The sequence below is a fragment of the Mastigoproctus giganteus genome, chromosome 1 (assembly GCF_048544385.1).
Source record: "Mastigoproctus giganteus isolate SK-2022 chromosome 1, ASM4854438v1, whole genome shotgun sequence".
Classification (NCBI taxonomy): Eukaryota; Metazoa; Arthropoda; class Arachnida; order Uropygi; family Thelyphonidae; genus Mastigoproctus; species Mastigoproctus giganteus.
Genome location: NC_143575.1, coordinates 51,770,908 through 51,790,289, shown reverse-complemented (window position 1 = coordinate 51,790,289; position 19,382 = coordinate 51,770,908). Strand labels below are relative to the sequence as shown.

General features: G+C 37.6%; 1 protein-coding gene across 1 annotated transcript in view; it reads left to right on the top strand.

The window, feature by feature from the left end:
• Positions 1-19,382, top strand: part of Trap1 (TNF receptor associated protein 1) — a 258,682-nt gene that overhangs the window by 61,967 nt on the left and 177,333 nt on the right. Inside the window, exon 2 of the mRNA XM_090372832.1 lies at positions 3,702-3,833. Within this exon, the coding sequence (XP_090228958.1) occupies positions 3,702-3,833 (132 nt within the window). The remainder of the gene's footprint in view (positions 1-3,701; positions 3,834-19,382) is intronic.

Here is a 19,382-nt window from a genome sequence, read left to right as displayed (position 1 = left end):
TGCTGTTGTTTAAAAAATAATTTCTTCCACATATTTAAAATTCGTACGAAAATATTCCATATTTCATAAATAAAATAATTTTTCCTCGTCTGTACTTTGAATATTACAGATCTAGGACGGACTTCTGGTTAGATTACTTAATTTAGTAAGATTTTCAACTGTCTTAATTTTAATTGGCGAATCGATCTATTCGAAATTATTAACAGCAGATATAAGGAAACAAACTAGAAGCCTTTTTCCTATAGGTAAACTCGGCAGTTGCTGTCATTGGTCCTACTGGTTTCGTAACTTTGATTTTGAATGGATTTTATCGTCATAGCCCGTTATCGAGAAATATTTATTCATCGGTATTAGCTAAATCATTCCATATACATAGTTGTTTTTCAGTACCGTATTATAGTTTTATCTTGGAATTCGTTTGCGAATTCCAAGAGAAGCGAATTTGAAAAGTAAATCCGTGTCTATATCTTTTTTACTCGAACGTCATGATGCGTATATAATGTGTTATATTAAAAGAAGGAATAAAAAAACTTTTAACCTATATGAGATCTAAATATGCTTATTTCCAGCTGGAAATTATATACAAATTAGGAATCAGACTTTTCGTGGTATGTTCCTATCAGTTCATCAATGATTGCAGTCGTTGAAATTAAAAGTTCTTCATTCCTTCTTTTAATAGATCTAATTTGCTTCGACCATAAACTGATCACATGTGATTATTGGTTTCTTGATGACCCAGTATAGATTTCTACAGAATGATGATATGTACAGAGGCAGTAAACGAACATACACGACATTGCCGGAGCAACGTTCCGTGCCCTGCTGAAAATTACCACATCACTGGTGAGGATTTATGATCCCCTATGAATAAGAAATATTCAGTCACTGATAATGCTATTTGCGATGACTGAATTTTTGTAAGTGCAGGATCCCATTTGTATTAATCGTTCTGTTCCTTAGGGCAACGGACGATGCGATGCGGTCACAAATTTCGTTGGCGTACGTAATTTTTTTTTTTTTTTTTTGCTAATACATGGCACAAAAAATTATTGTTGAAGTCTTTGACAAATGATCGATTATTCTTCTTTTTCTTTTATTACTTAATTATTTCTCATTCAGGGTCGAATGTAGTCCTTTCTTACGTTGTCATATAAAATTGTTGTATTATTTCAATTTCTATTGAAATTTTTAATTAGCTTTCGTGCATGCATTTTGCTCATTAGAAAAACGTGCTCTCGGGGAGTTAGGGGGCAGCACATATTTTACACAGGCCTTCGATTCGAAACAGTTGTAAAGAAATAGTGCCAGGCTTCCAGCGTTGTGCGTATAAATACGTGCTGTTTATGTACACAAAACGGAACTCTACTTGTGTGCAATCCATCTTGTAAACTTGACAGCTCTCTCCGTCGTGCTGTAAGCGATCGCGTAATAGCCAAGATACTCGGATGTAGTTTCCACAAGTGAACTCCCTCGGATGGAAGTAAAACTCCACCTTCCCCCTGCTTCACCTCAGTGCGTCTATTTAATTATGCCGCCCTTTATACATTTCAGCAACAGATGCGGGTGAGTCACTCCTGACCTGCCTCTTATGGTACCGTCCCATCTGGACTTGGTACACGAAGTTGTGTGAACCGTTAACTTGTTACATATGACGCGCGAACAAGTGCAGTGAATGAAAAGGGGTGTAGTCACATTGTAGACCTTTGCTGATCTGTCGATCCATTCCCTAAAATAAGGACGTAATAAAGAAACATGAATATTTAGGGCATGTCGGGATCATTTATGCCCCACTTACACATGTGGAGAAAATCAAAGGAAAAATAGTTGCTACATGCCACTCTAGCCAAAATTTTACTTGTATACTAAGTGCACCTTTTATGCTTTAGGTCATTGAAGAAGAGAAAAGAAATTTCTCCGAAAATTCGTGGTTCTCGTATTTCAAATAAAATTTATTCTTCATAGCAACAGAAGCCAGCTTTGATATCATTTCTAAGTAATGATGTTAAAAAATAACCTTTTGTCACACTTTGACTTTCGGGTATGCAGAATTCACCCTATGGCAATGTTACACTTAATGCAAAAAAATTTCTCATTACTATAAACAAAATACTCTAATTCAAATTAATTACATCACCAAATTTTGTACCTATATACAACTTCGATATAACGCGGATTTCAGGCGAAATCATTAATACTCGCGTTATAGCCGAAAAAATTTTACTCTTATTACACTTAATTTTACGACACTACTGTGTAGTAAATTTACGACACTACTGTGTAGATTTAGGATAATGAATTGTTGTAGCAATGACAGTAAAATTAATCTTTGTGATAATTTTTTTTTTTAGGAGGTAGGAAACGGTTTGAGCTTGGCAGGCTTTGTGTTGGACTTCTTTTCTGAAATACTCTATACCCATTTGATTTGCGTACTTCCATCTAACCTTAATGCTCTTTATGGACGAAACTTTATATGTTGACTTTTATTGGGATTATTAAATTTCTCGTTATAAATTGCACAAAATTTACAGGAAAAACATAACCTTGCTTAGCTATCGGTTTCTTATCTACTCATTTTCACAGCGTTATTGTTCTTGGATTAATATGGAGCTGCCCCAAACTTGGTAACTGGTGGCAAAGTTTAATAAAACCATCAGTGGATGAAAGAAGATCATTGAGAGGGAACTTTAGCAGTAATTTCCCTTTTAATACATTCGAAAATGAGCCTGAAAAGCTGTTTCGATGTTAAAACCATCTTTTTATTATGCGAGGTAATTATCCCAGGAACTAGCTTCTGTATTCGAAAGATAAAAAGAACAATATTGATACATAGTCTCCAGTTCCTTAACTCAAGATTATTTGAGTTATAAAAGAAGGCTTAAAATCTAAAATGAGATTTATTCTTTAAGAAAACTTCATAAAGAGAACCGCATTTATCCTTTATTAAAATTTTATCGGTTATTCCTAACAGTAACTTTTTGGGGGTGGGATTCGGATATTAAATTTTAAAGAATATTCAAAGGCAAAAAAAGATTGACAGAGGATCGCTGACTTTTTTTTTTTTTTTTTTTTTGTTTGCTAAGTATGCAAGTAAATTTGAAGAAAGATTTGATAAAAGATCTCAGAATGAAAAGTTAAATAAATTGAGTTGTTTTCTGAAGAAGAACAAATGTTGGAAAATAACTTGTCATTTCTGTAAAAAGATTTGCTTCTTGAATTACTAATGTAGTCATACTTTTATTAATTCGATATTTGTCCATGAATTTTCAATATGTGTTACTAATTATCTGTTTAGCTGTATTTTGAATCGATGGTATAGTCTCCCATTCTAGATAATGAACCAATTGTAGTGCAGTAAAACCTAGGTAAGAGAAAACTGGGTTTACATGACCGGCATTGGTGAATACGATCGGCAGGATTATGGAGGCTGATGGTAAGGAAAATCCTGGCCCCCAGACACTATGCTTTATTGTGAAAATATTTTAACTGTTGGGAAAATACTATCAGAGTGGGTAGTTACGTTATTGTGTTCCGTACGAATGAAAAGCCTAGCTCAGTGGACACTGCCATTATTTCCAAAGTCCGTTAAATTGAGGTCTGTTAAAACGAAGGGGTTTCCGTAGTGGTAATTAGCACTGTATGATATCTATATTTGATAAGGGAATGCAACAAAATATGAAACTGAACTTCTTTCTGTCTTGCAGTTCTGTATAGTCCCACTTCACTCTGTCATCAAGAGATCCGCTTGTTGTCAAATAGTTCAGTGTTGACCCAACAGGAAGCTGCTGAAGTTTCGGACTATCACAGTATCATTAAGGATGGCGAGACAGCTCAAGGTAAGTGACTCAAAATGGCAATATAATTAAACAATGAGTTTTTGAATTTATATTCGAAGCTGTAATATTTCGATATTTTTTGATATTTATCCCTTATAAACTCTTTTCATGATGGTTTTCAGATACAGAAAGGTTAGCATGATTACGCTGTGATCTGATTAGTTATCAGTGGCAGAGCGGGCAGGAGCGATCCCCCCCCCTCTACTCCCCAACCAGAGTCTGAGTAGATTGAAGCAAATATTAAAGGGTGTGATGTTAAGTTATAGTATGGTGATTAATATTCATTAATGGTGATTAAACCGTCTTATGCAAAACTGTTTACTCAGCAGAAGATTGAGAAGTCTGGCAAAGACTGCAGAGAGAAGCAGCTAGGAATTCTTTTTGTGTTAATGTTAGAAGGAAAGGGATGAATCGCACTATTCCGCTGGGTAAGACTGGTAGAACTGTTGATGATCTTGTGCAGATTGCTCATAAACAAGAAGTATTTTGCCTCTACATTTGCACATTAAGAGGTTTTCAGAGATGGGGTTGGCAGAAGTGTGGCTGATACTGATTGGGAGTTAAATGCCTTATCATAACAAAAAGCAAAATGAAATAGAAATCGATACAGCTGAAAGAAAACAAAGCACCTGAGGCTGATGGAATCTATCCAATTATATTAAAAGAAGCTGCAAAAGAGGTATCTGCAAATTGGAAATGTGTAAATGTATCTCCTATTCACAAGGATGAAGTGGGTAACTACAGACCTGTAAGTTTTACCTGTATGGCAGAAAATATTAAAATAATGGAATCAGTACTTAAAGAAGTAATGCAAGATCATTATGATAGATGTGGGAGCTATAATGCAATCATAGCACGGGTTTGTTAAAAGTAGATCCTGCCTCACCAGTCTGATTAGCTACAATGAGGTCACAAAGGAATTGAATGCAGAGAATAACTTTGCCAACATGTACTTCAGATTCCAGTAAAGCCCTTGATACTGTACCATGTGTATGGTTGTTATATAAATTGGAGCACTGTGGCATTGGATAAAAGTTACTACTGTGCATAAAGGGATAGTTAAGTGGTAGGAGACAGGGTTATAAATGGCCACTGTTCTTTATGGACTAAAGGAATGAGTGGGATTCCAAAGGGGTCCCATGCTGTAGGTACTTCAAGTTCAGTGTCTGAGATTGCACATGATATTAAGGTTGGCAGGGTGTTTACCAATAGTAATTAGGGTATGCTACTCCAACAAGACAGATGGGCTGAAAGTGGCAAAATTGAAGTTGAACATTGATAAATGCAGATACTGCATATACTTGTAGGTTACAGTAATCTTAGAATTACATATCATTTGGATGGTACCAAATTGAAGATAGTGGAGTGAAAGTGTGTTTAGGGTCAAACGGCACCAGGGGTTTCCCCCATCTCCGCATAGTTTACATTGTGGGTGAACCAGTTGACTGGAAAAGCCAGAGATTTAAAAGTGTGTGGGAATTGTATTTGTGTGGTTCATCTGGTCATTTAGCCGCTGGACCCCTGCTGAGGCCCAACGTTGCCCTACTTTCGTCCCGTGGAGGCAGACCAGGAACTCACTTGACTTAAGTTACTCTGGCAGTGATAGTGGAGTATGAAAAAGATCTAGAGCTTCGAGATTTTTAGAGATTCAGTCTGACATGAAATTCTCTGATCAGTGCAAATAAGCTGCTAGAATAGCCAGTGGGATTCTGTCAGGTCGCAGGAATTTTGCCAGTAGGGACAAAAAGGTGATTATCCCGTTGTATAAGGCAATGGTTAGGCCACATCTGGAATATTGGACACAGGTTTGGAAGCTTATTTTAGTGAGAACCTAGATCCGATGAAAAGGGTGCAGAGAAGAGAAATAAAATTATTTGAGGGCACAAAATGATATTCTTACCAAGAAAGACTGGGATTTTGTAAACTGAAATCTCTAGATACTAGGCATCTCTGCGGTGACCTTTGTGAGTTAGGTAAACTAAATTCTGATGGAATCTTTAACCTTCTTCATATAAAACGTACAAAGGGATATACATTAAAGGAGAAAATTATCGGAAGGAATGGCGGAGATGAAGGGTGTCTTTTTTTTTTTTCCTGGTGCTGTATAAGCTTTGATTCATTGCATTATGTTGCCTATACCAATGCTATGCAATGGTTAGTTAAAATTTTGAAAGACGTTCGAGCTTTATTTTCAAATTACTGTCAATCATTTGTATCATCATCGTTATATCCCCCCACCCAAAGAAACTGGATTAGCGAGTGTCAGTTATGTCTATTGTGTCTCAATTTTCTTATAGCTCTGTAGTCTGTGTGAAGTAATTAAAAAACTTAAGCTAGTATTCCGCATTATGTCTTTAGCGTAAGAAAATAAAAATGAATCAGCCCAGTAATTATTAAAATTGCATTTTACAAAATAAATGTTAAACAATTCCTGAATGTAATAAGTCATTCTTTGGAGAATTATTTATTGGACAATATTCGGATTCGCAAATCAGGTTTTATAAACGTGTCATATCGCTAAATTGAAAGTACATTTTTGTACTCATCACCAAAGCAGAAATCATTAACATAATTGAGGATAACATAATTGAGGGCGCCACTTGCCTTCCAAGTTGATTATAGTGCATTACTGTGTTAATTTTACTCGGTAATCTTCGATGCTGTATCATGCTACAAAAATTACACGACACAAAAACCGAGTTCACGATATTGAGATAGAAGGCGTTTCTCAATATTTCAATATAATCAATCTAGAAACAGAGTTTTAACAAGCTCGTCGCCACCAGTTGGATCGCCTGCTGTTAATGGTTACTTGCGCTTCTGGTGTTTCACTGTTAATTAACAATCATTGCCTTGTTCTCGCAGATGTTGCACGTGCAAATCTTGTGCTTTAAGAAGCAGGACTAATTAGATGAGGTCTTCACATTTACATAGGCTGGCGTGTAGTGCGTTCTTCGTGCAAATGATTTCCTATTTGGCAGGTTTTGTTGTTTAGGGTTATGTTTACATTAGCGAAATCACGACGATTTGCTTAGCTGCACACTTCGTGAGTAGTAAGGTAATCACAAAACATGAGGTGAACAAGAGTAATTACACCTCTTTTACCCTTTAGATGTTAGAGCCTTAGTCAACTAAATTAACGAACTTCTCGTTTCTTTTTTTATTTTCCCCCTCCGCCTTCTTCTTCTGCATGAATTATGAAATCAGTCCTTTTTAGCCATGAGTCACTGAAAGAGATTTGCAACTGTGAAATGTGATATTTTAATGTAGACTAGAAAAAATTAGTAATAAAACTGTGCCTCAATTATTTGGCACATAAGTTATCCCATAGCCAATTTTAAAAATAATGCTTACGATGCTGTCAAAAAAGTGATATGGAGAATGCTATAAAAATTCTTGTGAATTCGAAACCATTCAAAAAAGTATTTGAATAGGATTTTATAAAGGATGAATCTAGATTTTTTTTTTTTTTTTTTTTCCGTTAATTCTAGATAAATATAGTTCCTTCTTATACTTCGAACAACCCACGTGGGGCTATGAGGACCTTAGAACTTTTTTCTTTTTTTGGCTGCAGGCATACTAATGTGCATATATGCGTCCTCGTTTGTTACTTCACAACTAGGCGCCTCCGTAGCCAGGTGGGAAGGAGCAGCAGTGCGTAGCACACGCTTCTTGATTGACCGGGGTTCGAGCCCGTCACCACCAAATACGCAGGATGCGGAAAGGTCAGGGAATGACCACCGCATGTACCGGAGCAATATGGCCTTAGTTGCTAATGCTCCTAAAAACCAGATAACAAACAAAAAAACTTCACAACTAGACACAGTTATATTATTTGTTTTGTTATAAGAAATAAAGTTATAGAATTGCGCATGCTCTGTGATCCACTTTCCTTTTTACTAAATAAAAAAAAATAAAAATTAAAAAAAAGCTACGCACACCCGACACCGACTAACTAGGCCATGGAGCGAAAAAGGACCATAAAAGTTCCTCGCTGCATCCACACCATTGGAACACAGGTCGTTTTACGGTGCCGCCCGTAAAGCGAGTCGTAATTACATGCACTACAAATTCAGCGAATATTGAATTTCTTTTTCGAACACGGTGGCAAATTTATGAAACCTTAAGCAAGTATCAAATCTAGGTTTACTTGCATAGAAAGTCCTTGCAGACTCTGATCACAAACTAGAAATGAAAACTTTGAAAGCCAACCAGAATGGTGTCTGTGTATGTCAGTTTACACTTTATCAGCAACAATAGTACTAAACTTGATAAAATAAAAATGAGATAATGAAGTGCAGAAGAGTAACTAGGAGAAGAAAACATTACGATCTTTCTTCTCTCGCTGTTGTACTTGAGGAGATGGGATATATTAACGATCGAGCATACCATTTTGTTTCCTCCCAGTTATTTTCATTTGCTTTTTTTTTAAATAAGTTGTACAACTTCTGTTAGCATTTTATTAGACTTAATTTTTCGTCGAAGTTTAGCATTGCAGTTTGTGATAAAGTTTAAGTTGGTTAAGAGATATTCCGTCTCAGCAGACAGTTTTGGAGTTTTTCATTTCGAAACTTTCTTTTAGTCATTCTTCGGTACTTCATTATTTCATATGTAGGCAAACTTTATATTTTAAATTTTTAAAATTTTTTTATTTCCTCAAATTTAGTATTGGTAAACGCTGGCTTACTGTCTGGCTCGTTTTTTAAGTTTTCAATTCTGATAGTTGCCGGCTTGTGCAATGGTTTCCCGTATATCCTACCTGTGATCTCTAAAGGAGTTTCTTTAGGTATACTTTACTTTTTCATCGTTGTACTTAAGTCACACGGAGAGTAACTGCATGCTTTGAAAAGCAGCTTTTTCGACCATCAGAGGTAGCTACAATCATCGGTCTTCGACACCGTGTTAAAAAAAAAAAAAAAAAGCTTTGGATTTGCTTTTCGACTGGACCGGGTGGGGGCATCTTACAGACACAATATACTGACCCCTTATGGACTTAGTTGCCTTAGTCTAAATTCTAAACAAACAAACAAACCAGTCGATTCAAACTGTTTCAGCTAAATTTACATGGAATAAATTGAATAGTTATGTTTGTACTAAAGATGATAACTGCAAACATCAAATTGGTATTATAATAATAGGCATTGTTATTCAGAAGAGATAGCTCTTATTAAAAACAGTAATGATTTTCTTGACTTAAATACTGTTAATAAGTCAGATAAAGACTCATATAATAGTAATAATGATATAAATAAATTTGTCCTTGCTATCTACTGGTAGCGCAGTAGACAGCATGGGAACCCTTCTGAAATAGTGTTGAAGAAGACTGGGTTTGATTTCTGTCGCTGATTGAAGAGAAATACTCCTTGTGCCGATAGGAACTTTAGTGTGCTTTTTTCACACCACAGCTGAATTAGCCCGACTTCGTTTTTTCATCCCGACTAAAATATTCGCAATTTAGAGATACGATATACTAACATCCCATGGTGTTTGCTTTTAGTAGGCGGTTCTTGATCAACACTACCTCTCCCCGCACTTATTCACTGATCAATGAATAACTGTGGAAGGGGTAGCGTTTATTCTGAAATGCAATTAGGACAAAATTATTTTACTAGAAATCGATGAAGAGTTACAGTTTTTATTTTATTTTGACTTTGTTTCGGTAGTAGGAACTATATCATTTGCCAACTACAAATTTTTCTCTCTTCCCCACCTATCTGGCTTTATTGTAGTTTCACCAATGCTTGCCATCTACTTACAATACCTGTTTTTTTTTTTTTTTTTTAAAGGGTCGGATTTAAGTCTTAAGTGTTTTGGCAGAAACAACCTACTGAACCTTCAAATGGGACTGACTGGGTTTGTCAGTTTATAAATTGTAATATGCACCCACTACCCACGAAATGGTTTGGGATGCCTCTCCCATGGAAGGTAAGAGTTTGTAATAGTAGATAGTACATAGTGTGCATAGTGTTAGGGTCGGGCGCCACCTGTGGTTTCCCACATCTGCGCCATATGTACACTATGAAGAAATACAGAACACTGTAAATGCCAGAAAAAGTGTAGTGCGTTGAATGTGTAGTTTTGTGTTGGGTTCTGTTGTGTGTCCTGGCATTTGGCCGCAGGGCCCCTGATGGAACCCCACGTTGCCCGCACACACCACTAGGAGGTAGCCAGGCTGCCCATTATTCTCTGGCAGGTCTCCGTCAGGGGCGCCTGAGCTTTCTGAACGGAGACCAATTAAAAAAAAATAATAATAATAAAAAATAATAATAATTAAAAAAATAAATAAATAAAATAAAATAATAAATAAATAAAAAAATTAAATTAAATTAAAAAAATAATAATAATAAAAAAACCGATGATAATAATAATAATAATAGAAAATAATGATAATAAAAAAATAAATAAAATAAAAAAATAATAATAATAAAATAAAATAAAATAATAGTAGATTGTGACAAAGTGTGTCTGTGTGTCCATTGGTCAGATAACAAAACGAGTGGGATACCCATATTCAACTGTTGGAAACATAGCACGCCAGTGAAAACCAGAAGGTAATAACGCGATCATTCCTTTCAAGTTAGGTAGACCACCATTAATAATACCCCACAGCATTTCAACATTTCATACGGACAGTGAAATAAAATTGCAAAAACTCAATCTTAAGGAGCTAATTCCAGAGACAATTGACCAAACTGGATTAGGGTCGATAATTAATTGGCAGAAAACCTTTTCAAAGAATGGATTACTCGGCACGCACAGCTGCTCCTAAGCCGAAGCTGTCTCCCAACAGCAGTGTATAGAACCATCTATTCTGGTGCAGAGGTTGGAAACATTGGACATTACAGCAATAACAGAATGTGATGTGGAGTGATTAATCACACTAAAAAATGCAGGAATCAGACGGATCCACTTGTGTGATGTGCCCCGAAGAAAGTTTCACCCCGATTGTATCGTAGAAGTAACGAAGTTCAGTAGTTAGTGTGATCCTATGGGTCTGTTTTACGCGGTTTCTACTTGATCCACTGGTTATCATCGATGAAATCATGAATGCAGCTGTCTCTTGTGACATTCCGAACAATTCTGCCTTGCCCTGCATTTTGGCAATTGTTTAGAGAGGAACCATATTTGTATCAGCATGATAGCTCTCGGTATCACAAAACATGATCAGTACAGGATTGGTTTAAGGAGAATAATATGATGAAGCTGACGTTTCCACCTCAGAAGAGAATCCAATCGAACACTTTTGGGATGTTCTAGAATAGCAAGCCAGAACAAGACCGCTAAATTCAATATAGAGCTACCTGCAGCTTTACAGATATGCCAAAAGCCGTAGAATGTATCCTCCAGAGAGTTACTATCATTAAAGCTCGTTGGGTGGTGGTGGTGGTGGTCATATTCGATATTAAAACATTTATCTTTGCTATTTAGATTTTATTTTCGTTGCGTATAATGCATATTATCAAGCTAAAATATTTCCTTAATATTTATCAATATTAGATATTTTAGTAAATAATTTGAAGAGCATTTTATTTTGAATGTCGATCCAATTTCTAACAATGTAATGAAAAAAATTTAGCCAGAAATACATAAAAATTAGCTCTACTCGAAAACATCTCTCTTTCTCTCGTAGTTCGCATGTCTCTAAATTGCTTGTATCCCAGGAGACGGTGTAGTGTTTTCTTCAGTTCGTAAAAATCAACACTTGGCGGTTTTCATAGCAGTTCATCGTAGTTAGCTGAAATTCGATGCAAATATTAATTTTCGTGTTAAACTGTAAATGAATTCACCTCACTGGAGCGTTTTACCTTTCAAATTTGCTTGAGCCAGAACCACTAAAATTATCGCTGCCAGTTTTCGAAGTAGTGTATTGAAGTTAGGAAAAAATAAATTTCTTCAAGAAATAATCGATCCTAGATAATATACAAATATTTTTAAGCCCCCCCTCCCCTTCTCTCCATGAAAAGTTTCTCGGTGACTGTTTTACTACATCCCTTAGTCAACAAGTGAAAATTCTAGATAATTTCGAGGACATTTTTAAAAATAGTCAGTAAAATTCCAAGGAAAATTCCGGAACCAGCATCCCACGAGAAGTTACAAGCGAAGTTTATCTGTTAATTAGATAACTAAAAGATACGATATAAATTGCCATTTCTACCTGCTACATTGAAGTATAGCATGGTATTTTTTACTTAATTTGTGCAGGCTAACGTCGGTCCTGGGACCAACGTTAGCCTGCACAATTGTAGAGACCTCCACACAAATGAACAAGAAGAATGCTTAATCTTTTTTTAACACAGGTTGAATTATGAACTGTTATTATGAGCATTGTATATTTTTCTTTTATTACGGAGGCTACTGCAAAATCTTAAGATTGCTCTTTAGGCTGGTGAATTTCACTAAGCTGTATTGGGTCTGACAACATTTTTGAATCTCAATTTTTTAATCTATGTAGCTTACAGTGCCTTTACAAAATTATTTTATGTTGTGTGATCCTGTTACGGAATGTTATTGGTGTGAGCAGCATGTTAATTGTTTTTGTAACCACATTCGAATGCGAGATTTTGAAAACATCTATGATTCCCGTCGTCTCCCTTAGTTAGAAACCGCTCCATATGGGTGTGACGGGCCCCAAAATTAATTTTAATAGGACAACTCCCGGGGATGGGCCATTAACGTGACCTAAGTGACTTTGATTAAAGCCGGCTCCTTTCAAAATCCGCCATGTGGTAGGCAATGGCGTACCACCACATTATCTGATGCCATAGAAACCATAACAAAACCAATTCCAAAAACTGCTGTTAAAGACCTGCAACTAGATGGAATGATGGGATCAGTGAACTTTTGGGGCGTGACATTTAGGAAACCGCTCGTATAGCACATGATCGATGCAGTTGGAGGAATTTGTTGGTGGCCACAACAGCTCAGGGAACTATGTGACTGGAAGAAGAAGTGACTTTGAGCGCGCCATGTTGGTTGTTGTCAGACATTCCATGCATATATTACAGATACCGTCACCCTTCCGGGATGTTCGCTCATAACAGTGCCTAGAGAACCATGGATGTGCAAAGGGATATATCGGAACGCATAGTGCGCCAGAGCCCAGAAGAGGTATAGTCGACCTCACTGGTTTCCAGTCTTTTCATCTGAAAAAACAAGTAGCTACGAGTACAATGGGCACGCTAACGTCGGCACTGGACATTTGAGGGGTGCGAAACGGTTACCTGGTCCGACGAGTCCCGGTTACATGGATCAGTGGACACGTTGTGCCCAGTGTCAACATTTCTGGCGGCGGAAGTGTGACAGTAGTGGGGAGGGGAAAGAGCAGAGTATTTTTGTGATAATGAGAGCCTGTTTATTAGTCGGGCCTCTGATACTGGTTGATCAACATATGAATGCCACAGCCTCTTGAACATTGCTGCCGACATCCCATCATGCTCCCAGTTTATCGAATTGTAACGGTTACTTCCAGCAGGATAATGATTCTCGTCGATTCACCAAATCACACCACATGGATTGGTTGGGAATGGGTTGACTTCATTTTACTTTGTTGCCCTACTCATCCATTGGATTTCAATCCGATTGAGTGCCTTTGGTATAAGGGAAGCTTTTCGCGGCAGAGATCTACCACAGTACAATCTCAAGCAGTCAAATGCGGGATGTAATGGCGTCTGTATAGGTCAGCATCTGCATAGAATGCTTTCGATATCTCGTGACATCCATGCCCTGATGACTTGTGACTATTCTGAGGTCCAATTAAGGTGCTACTCGCTATTAGGTTGGCCACTTAGTATATATTATTTTGTACGATTCTGCAGAATAGCATTGTTTAAATGCGATAATTTTGTGTAATGATGGTTCAGTGTAGATTGCGTTCTTCCCAAAATCTGAATTTGATATCCGCTACTGATTTTGGAGAATTTTTTGAGTATTTTTCTTTGAGAAATTATACGATTTACAGGGGATAATCATTAAGAGCAAAAAAGTGGACATGCAATGTGTTATGCGTACTTCATAACTTATTTCAACATATTTGTTGCCCTTGAGGAGGACCCTTGAATTCGGCGTTAAAATCGTGCCATTTATCATCGAGAGATTCCCAAGAGAAATTAGAGAATGAAGTTCACACAGTTGTTGATGGGAGATTCTGAAACTGAAACGTGTTTTACCTCTGGATTTATTTATTTTTTTAATTTCATTGAGTATTATTATTGTCTGATTATAGAGAGGGTTCGTAGAATAAAAGAAAGATAAGATAACGAAAGAAAAAACTTTTAAGTATCCATTAATTAATTGGAAATTTTGATTTCGAAATGGTTGGCATGTGTCTTCATTATTGATGGGAATTCCCATTCTCTGCACTCTACGGTGTAGAACAACAGCGTTTCCCAAAATGGGGTCCGTAGACCAGTTCTAGAGGGTCCGCGAAATGGTGGTCGACCATATACACACACACACACACATGCATATAACATATGCATATCTTATATATAAGGTGCCGCCGTAGCCTGGTGGGAAGGAGCAGCAGTGCGTAGCACACGCTTCTTGATTAGACCGGGGTTCGAGCGCGTCACCACCAAATACGGAGGATGCGGAAAGGTCAGGGAATGACCACCGCATATCCCGGAGCAATATGGCCTTCCAAAAAAAAAAAAAAAAAAAAAAAAAAAACCTTATATATAGGGGTCCGCAAACTTTTTTTGTTGTTGTTTGAAGGAGTCCGTGAACTTTTTTGAAAGGGTCCGTAGATCTCAGTAGTTTGTGAATCACTGGTGCAGAATATCCCTTTGGTTTAAAAGGGAAAGAAACTCACAAACCGTTGACTGGCGGAACGACAAGATGACTGGGCCCTTTGCAACAGGCTTCATAAAAGTCTGCCTTTTTCCTGAACATAGACTTTACTCTAAAATTTTGACCAGTTAAAGCACAGTTTTGTCAACGCTATGACTGGAAGAGAAACTAATGTGAAAAATGATTTTCTTTCTTTGATTGGTTCATAATAAAGGAAGAGCTACGCGTTTAACAACGCGTCATAGGCAAGAGCAAATCCGTAATTGATGCATATTAGCATAAAGAAAATTCCCCAGAAAACTTTTTCCCATGGCGGCTATAGTTGATGGCTACCGTATGACACATGAGTTGTGCTTCTCGGATTGCTTTTGGTGGTTCGTGTCTCGAACGTGTTCCGTCTCTAAGTGACATTAGCGGCATTTATCACCAAAGTCCAAATGTTGTTTCTCAGTAGACAGAGATATAAGGAACAGGCACCACTAACAGACAAGCTCAAGGATGCTCATTTCCTTCCCCCTTTTTCCTTTCCCATAATTCACCGGGTCTGCTTCACCGTGACACCATGTCATTAATGGACTGTGGCGATGCACGAGACCATATTTCACCAGCCCGGACGGTGTGACCGTGGCAGATGGACAGACTCGCGCCTCGGCTCGGTGAAAGGATGAGCTGCGGTCGGAGAACGCACTAGTGATTAAAGGCTGCCGGGGATGCTGGTAATTACTGTGTCATGCAGCCGTGAACACTGCCGAGCAGGTGTAGCTGTGGCGGATATACACTGCGGCTGTCGTAGGGATTTATCGTTTAACTCCACATCCATAACAAAATGGCGACTGTTTTCGCCGAGCGCGATAAATAGCGTGTTTCACTCTTCTTTCGTTTCCCTTCAGCACAAGGCTGGAATCAGAATGTTATTGGGTTTTATCGTCACGTGAGCCTGCTGGTCCGTGCTCACGTTTGTTAATTTTACGCTGCCGCAATAATTACTGGCTGCTAACTTAATTACACATGCAACTAAGAAATTTAAGGAAACACGTTTATTACTGATAGCGTGCCTTGTACACCCCTACCCCACCCTCCTTCCTCTTTCTCCTGACGACTCGTCGTGCTTTACTCTCTTTTGAAAGCCCTTATTTAAGTTCCGCATACTTGTGAGTCAGGTATGTGTCCGACGGACACCCAACTGCTTAATTATATTTTCCCCAGTTCACAATGTCGGTACGTTGTCGGCATTAAGGATGTACATACTTAAAGTATCTTCCGTATTTAACGAAATCTTTATTTGTTTCCGTGTGCTTCTAATTATTTGTGTCTTCAAGTAGTTGCATTGTAATGTTTAAAGAATTATGAAAATTGCATATACGTTTATAACATCCTTTTCTTCATTTTAAACTGGCTATTTATTTAAATACATACGAAATATATTTCTGTTATAATGATGATGATATTTATTACCACTTCTGCTGTAAAAATCGTTTTTCTGAGCACGGTATGTTTGTTTTTTTGTTTTTTGTTTAAACCCCATCACATTTACGAAGCTGAGTGTAGTGACTGGCTGTTGTGCATCATGGACATTTTTTTTTTTTTTTTTTTTTTTTGTAAGTTTCAACATGCTCGATTCGCAATGAATTATTTGCATTTCAGTCTTTGTGGGATTCTCTAGTTTTTACATTTTGGCGAGTCTGTATTCAGGCCAAGACGTTTTCTATCCCTTTCGCTAATATAAACAATTGAGTTTATATTAGCGAAAGGGATAGAAAACACTCAATTTTATAGGGGCCTCCGTAGCCGAATGGTCAGGCTCAGGGTGCATGAGCAGGTGCTTTGAGTGACCAGGATTTAAGCCCGTGACTACTAAATACGGTGTTCCTTGTGAACTTATCTGAACGTGTGGTCATCCTGGAGTATAAACAGATTTATTTATTTTATATTGAAACAACTCTGGGTAGAAAATGGAGGTGCATGTCTAAAGTTTATCTAGACTAAGACGAGACTAGCGTTGAGTGGGACCTTATCTACGACGAAAACAGTCAACTCCTTAGAAAATAGTGAATAAGAACATGGACATACCCGAAACACGACCGAAAATTATCCGTCAAGAAATGCAATCGCAAAATTTTTCGAACCAATTCACAAAGACAAACGTCGAACGTATTAGAAGAAATTTATAAGTAATACGTAGGAGAAAATATCGATGTCCATCGTGCTTTTAATGCAGTTGAGGCGAGAACTTCATCAATAATGAACTTTTTGATATAATTTTTTGTACCAAAAATATATGTTTTTTGTTTTTTATTGTGTTAAAGCAAGCGGTCGCAGCCAATCTATATTAACCGGAGCGTAAAATGACTAGATATTGTACTAGATAAATGCCAATCAGAAGAGTAGTGTAAATGTAATGGAATTTTTATTCTCCCAAGGCTGATCATTTAATTTCCCGAATGGCAATGCAACCACGTTGTACACTCCTGTCCATATACTGGCGCTTCGGCGAAGTGCCAGGATGACAGAACATATCTCCAAAAATACGCTGACACAGTTGCAAGTTCTGACATGTCTGGTACGTGCAAAGGGCTTAAGTTACGTGCTGTGTGAACCTTTCCCGAGGCTTTTCTGGATCATGATGACTGATCCATGGCTCATCACCGCTTAAGGCAGCTTTGTTTCTTGTCAGATGTCAATGGTGTGGAATCCAGAGAGCACAGATTCGCAATATTTTAGCTGACAGTGTGATTCTCTTGTCTTCATCCAGAGTCTCCTGGCTTTTGCAATTGTCTTTGGACATACACAAAACAGGTCCAGGTCGCGAGTAGTCAACCACGGATTCTCGACCTTCTTTAATGCGTCTGTACCACTTTAAAATCGCAGTTTTCTTTAAACACTTGTCTCCGTACACCTCTGAAATTTCACCCACAGTATCTGTAGCATACCACGTGGAACACAATAAAAAATTTTGCGCGGTCTTCAAATCATTCATTATGCAGATCATAAAACGGTACTCGCTTACAGCCTCTAATTAAGGACACTCTGCAGCTACCAGACAGCATTTCAGAACTTGAACCTGTCTCATGGTATTCTTGAACACACACCCTCCTGCTGTTTACTGGCAATTCGCCGAAACTTTGAATGGTTGTACGGCAGCAATGCTACTCTGCGAATTAAATTATCAGATGCTTACTATTTACGTAGTAGAAAACGGCAACTGCGTATCGTTAACATTTCGTTTACGTATTTCAAAAAACAAAATTGCTTACCAAAACCGTTTTCAGCTTCAAATAAACTAGTATGAAAATATCAGTTTTCACCGAAAATATCGTTGCCGATTTGTGAAAGATCTAATGCTGTTACAGCTTTTCTGACAGCGCTTTACATATTTCTGGTGGATAATTACGATGACTACCGAATATTTGGGATTTCACTGCAGTGTTTTCAGAGTACAACAAAACACATGAGAAATTCTAATCAATTTCGTTAGCACTCTTCGTATAAGCTTTCGCACTAGCACAGTGAATATAATAACCGTCCCCCTTACACGGAATGGAAAAGACCAGCGTTCGAATCCCGTCAATGATGCTCGAAGAATTTTTATGGATTTTTTTTTTTTTTTTCACAACGTGCCTGACTTATTCGGTTTCAAGCAAGGGTAGCATCCCCACCTGGAACATGAGTTTTTTCGTCCAACAAAAGCACATCCTACCACATACCGGTAATATACGCAATTTGCAAAAATGATTTACTGACGCCTTAGTTGATTTGGGGCTGAACACGTGCATACATACAATCCCTTGGCATAAAAATTCGGTTATACCTCAGCAGTTATCTACATCTGTAAGGTGCAATACACTAATGGCTCGATTTGCTTTATTTCGAAGTTGCGTCTTAAAATTTTCAATTTGCTGTCATGGAAATTCCCACTCGATCTGTGTGATTGTATGTATAATCGTCTCCCATTTCTTGTTAACATGCTAACATTCCGTATTGTTTGATAGTATACACGTTTTGTTGCCATTACACAAAACAAGATCAGGTTACATTGCCATGCTGTTTCAGGAAGAGTTGAAGGCCATTATTCATCAGGGTTGATATTCTTCGAAGAAAGTTTTTAATTAAATTAGGCTGCCCGTCTAGTCTCATTAAATTGTTTGGTAAAATGTCTCCCAACTAGAACTTAGTATCTTCAAAGGAGAAAAAGCTACCCCACTTTTCAAAGCGAGCAGGTGCTACACTCTTTGGTAGGAACGCACACGGGAGACTTTAAATTTAAGCTTCTGTTAGTCTACCATTATGAAACGTTCCCTTTTATGTACTGTATATTGATTGTAAAGCAGGCTTGGATGACGTTTGTTTTCGCCATTGGATTTTGGTCAGTGCCATTCCAGTGTATAAGGAATACTGCGTTAAAGAAAATTTTGATTCTACAATCTTACTTTTGTTGGACCCCAGGTTATCTGATCATTATCAATCTAGGTGATAATGATCAGAAGTTATTCTGATTATTATTGATCAGAATTCGTGAAGTCCCGCTTGCATCCAAATATCACATCGTTCATCTAACCACTGATACAGGGAGTCATCTCTAAGTTGAAAATACCACCTTCAGCGTACGTTCGAGCAGCTCTTCACAACAACAGACGGGAATGTTACATCATCGTAAATTATCAACGGCATTGCATATTTTACACCAAATGCCATTCTTCCGAAGGGCAGACTGGCGTTTGGTGTAAAAGCATGGTCAGAATTCGTTTAAAGTTTGTAATATTT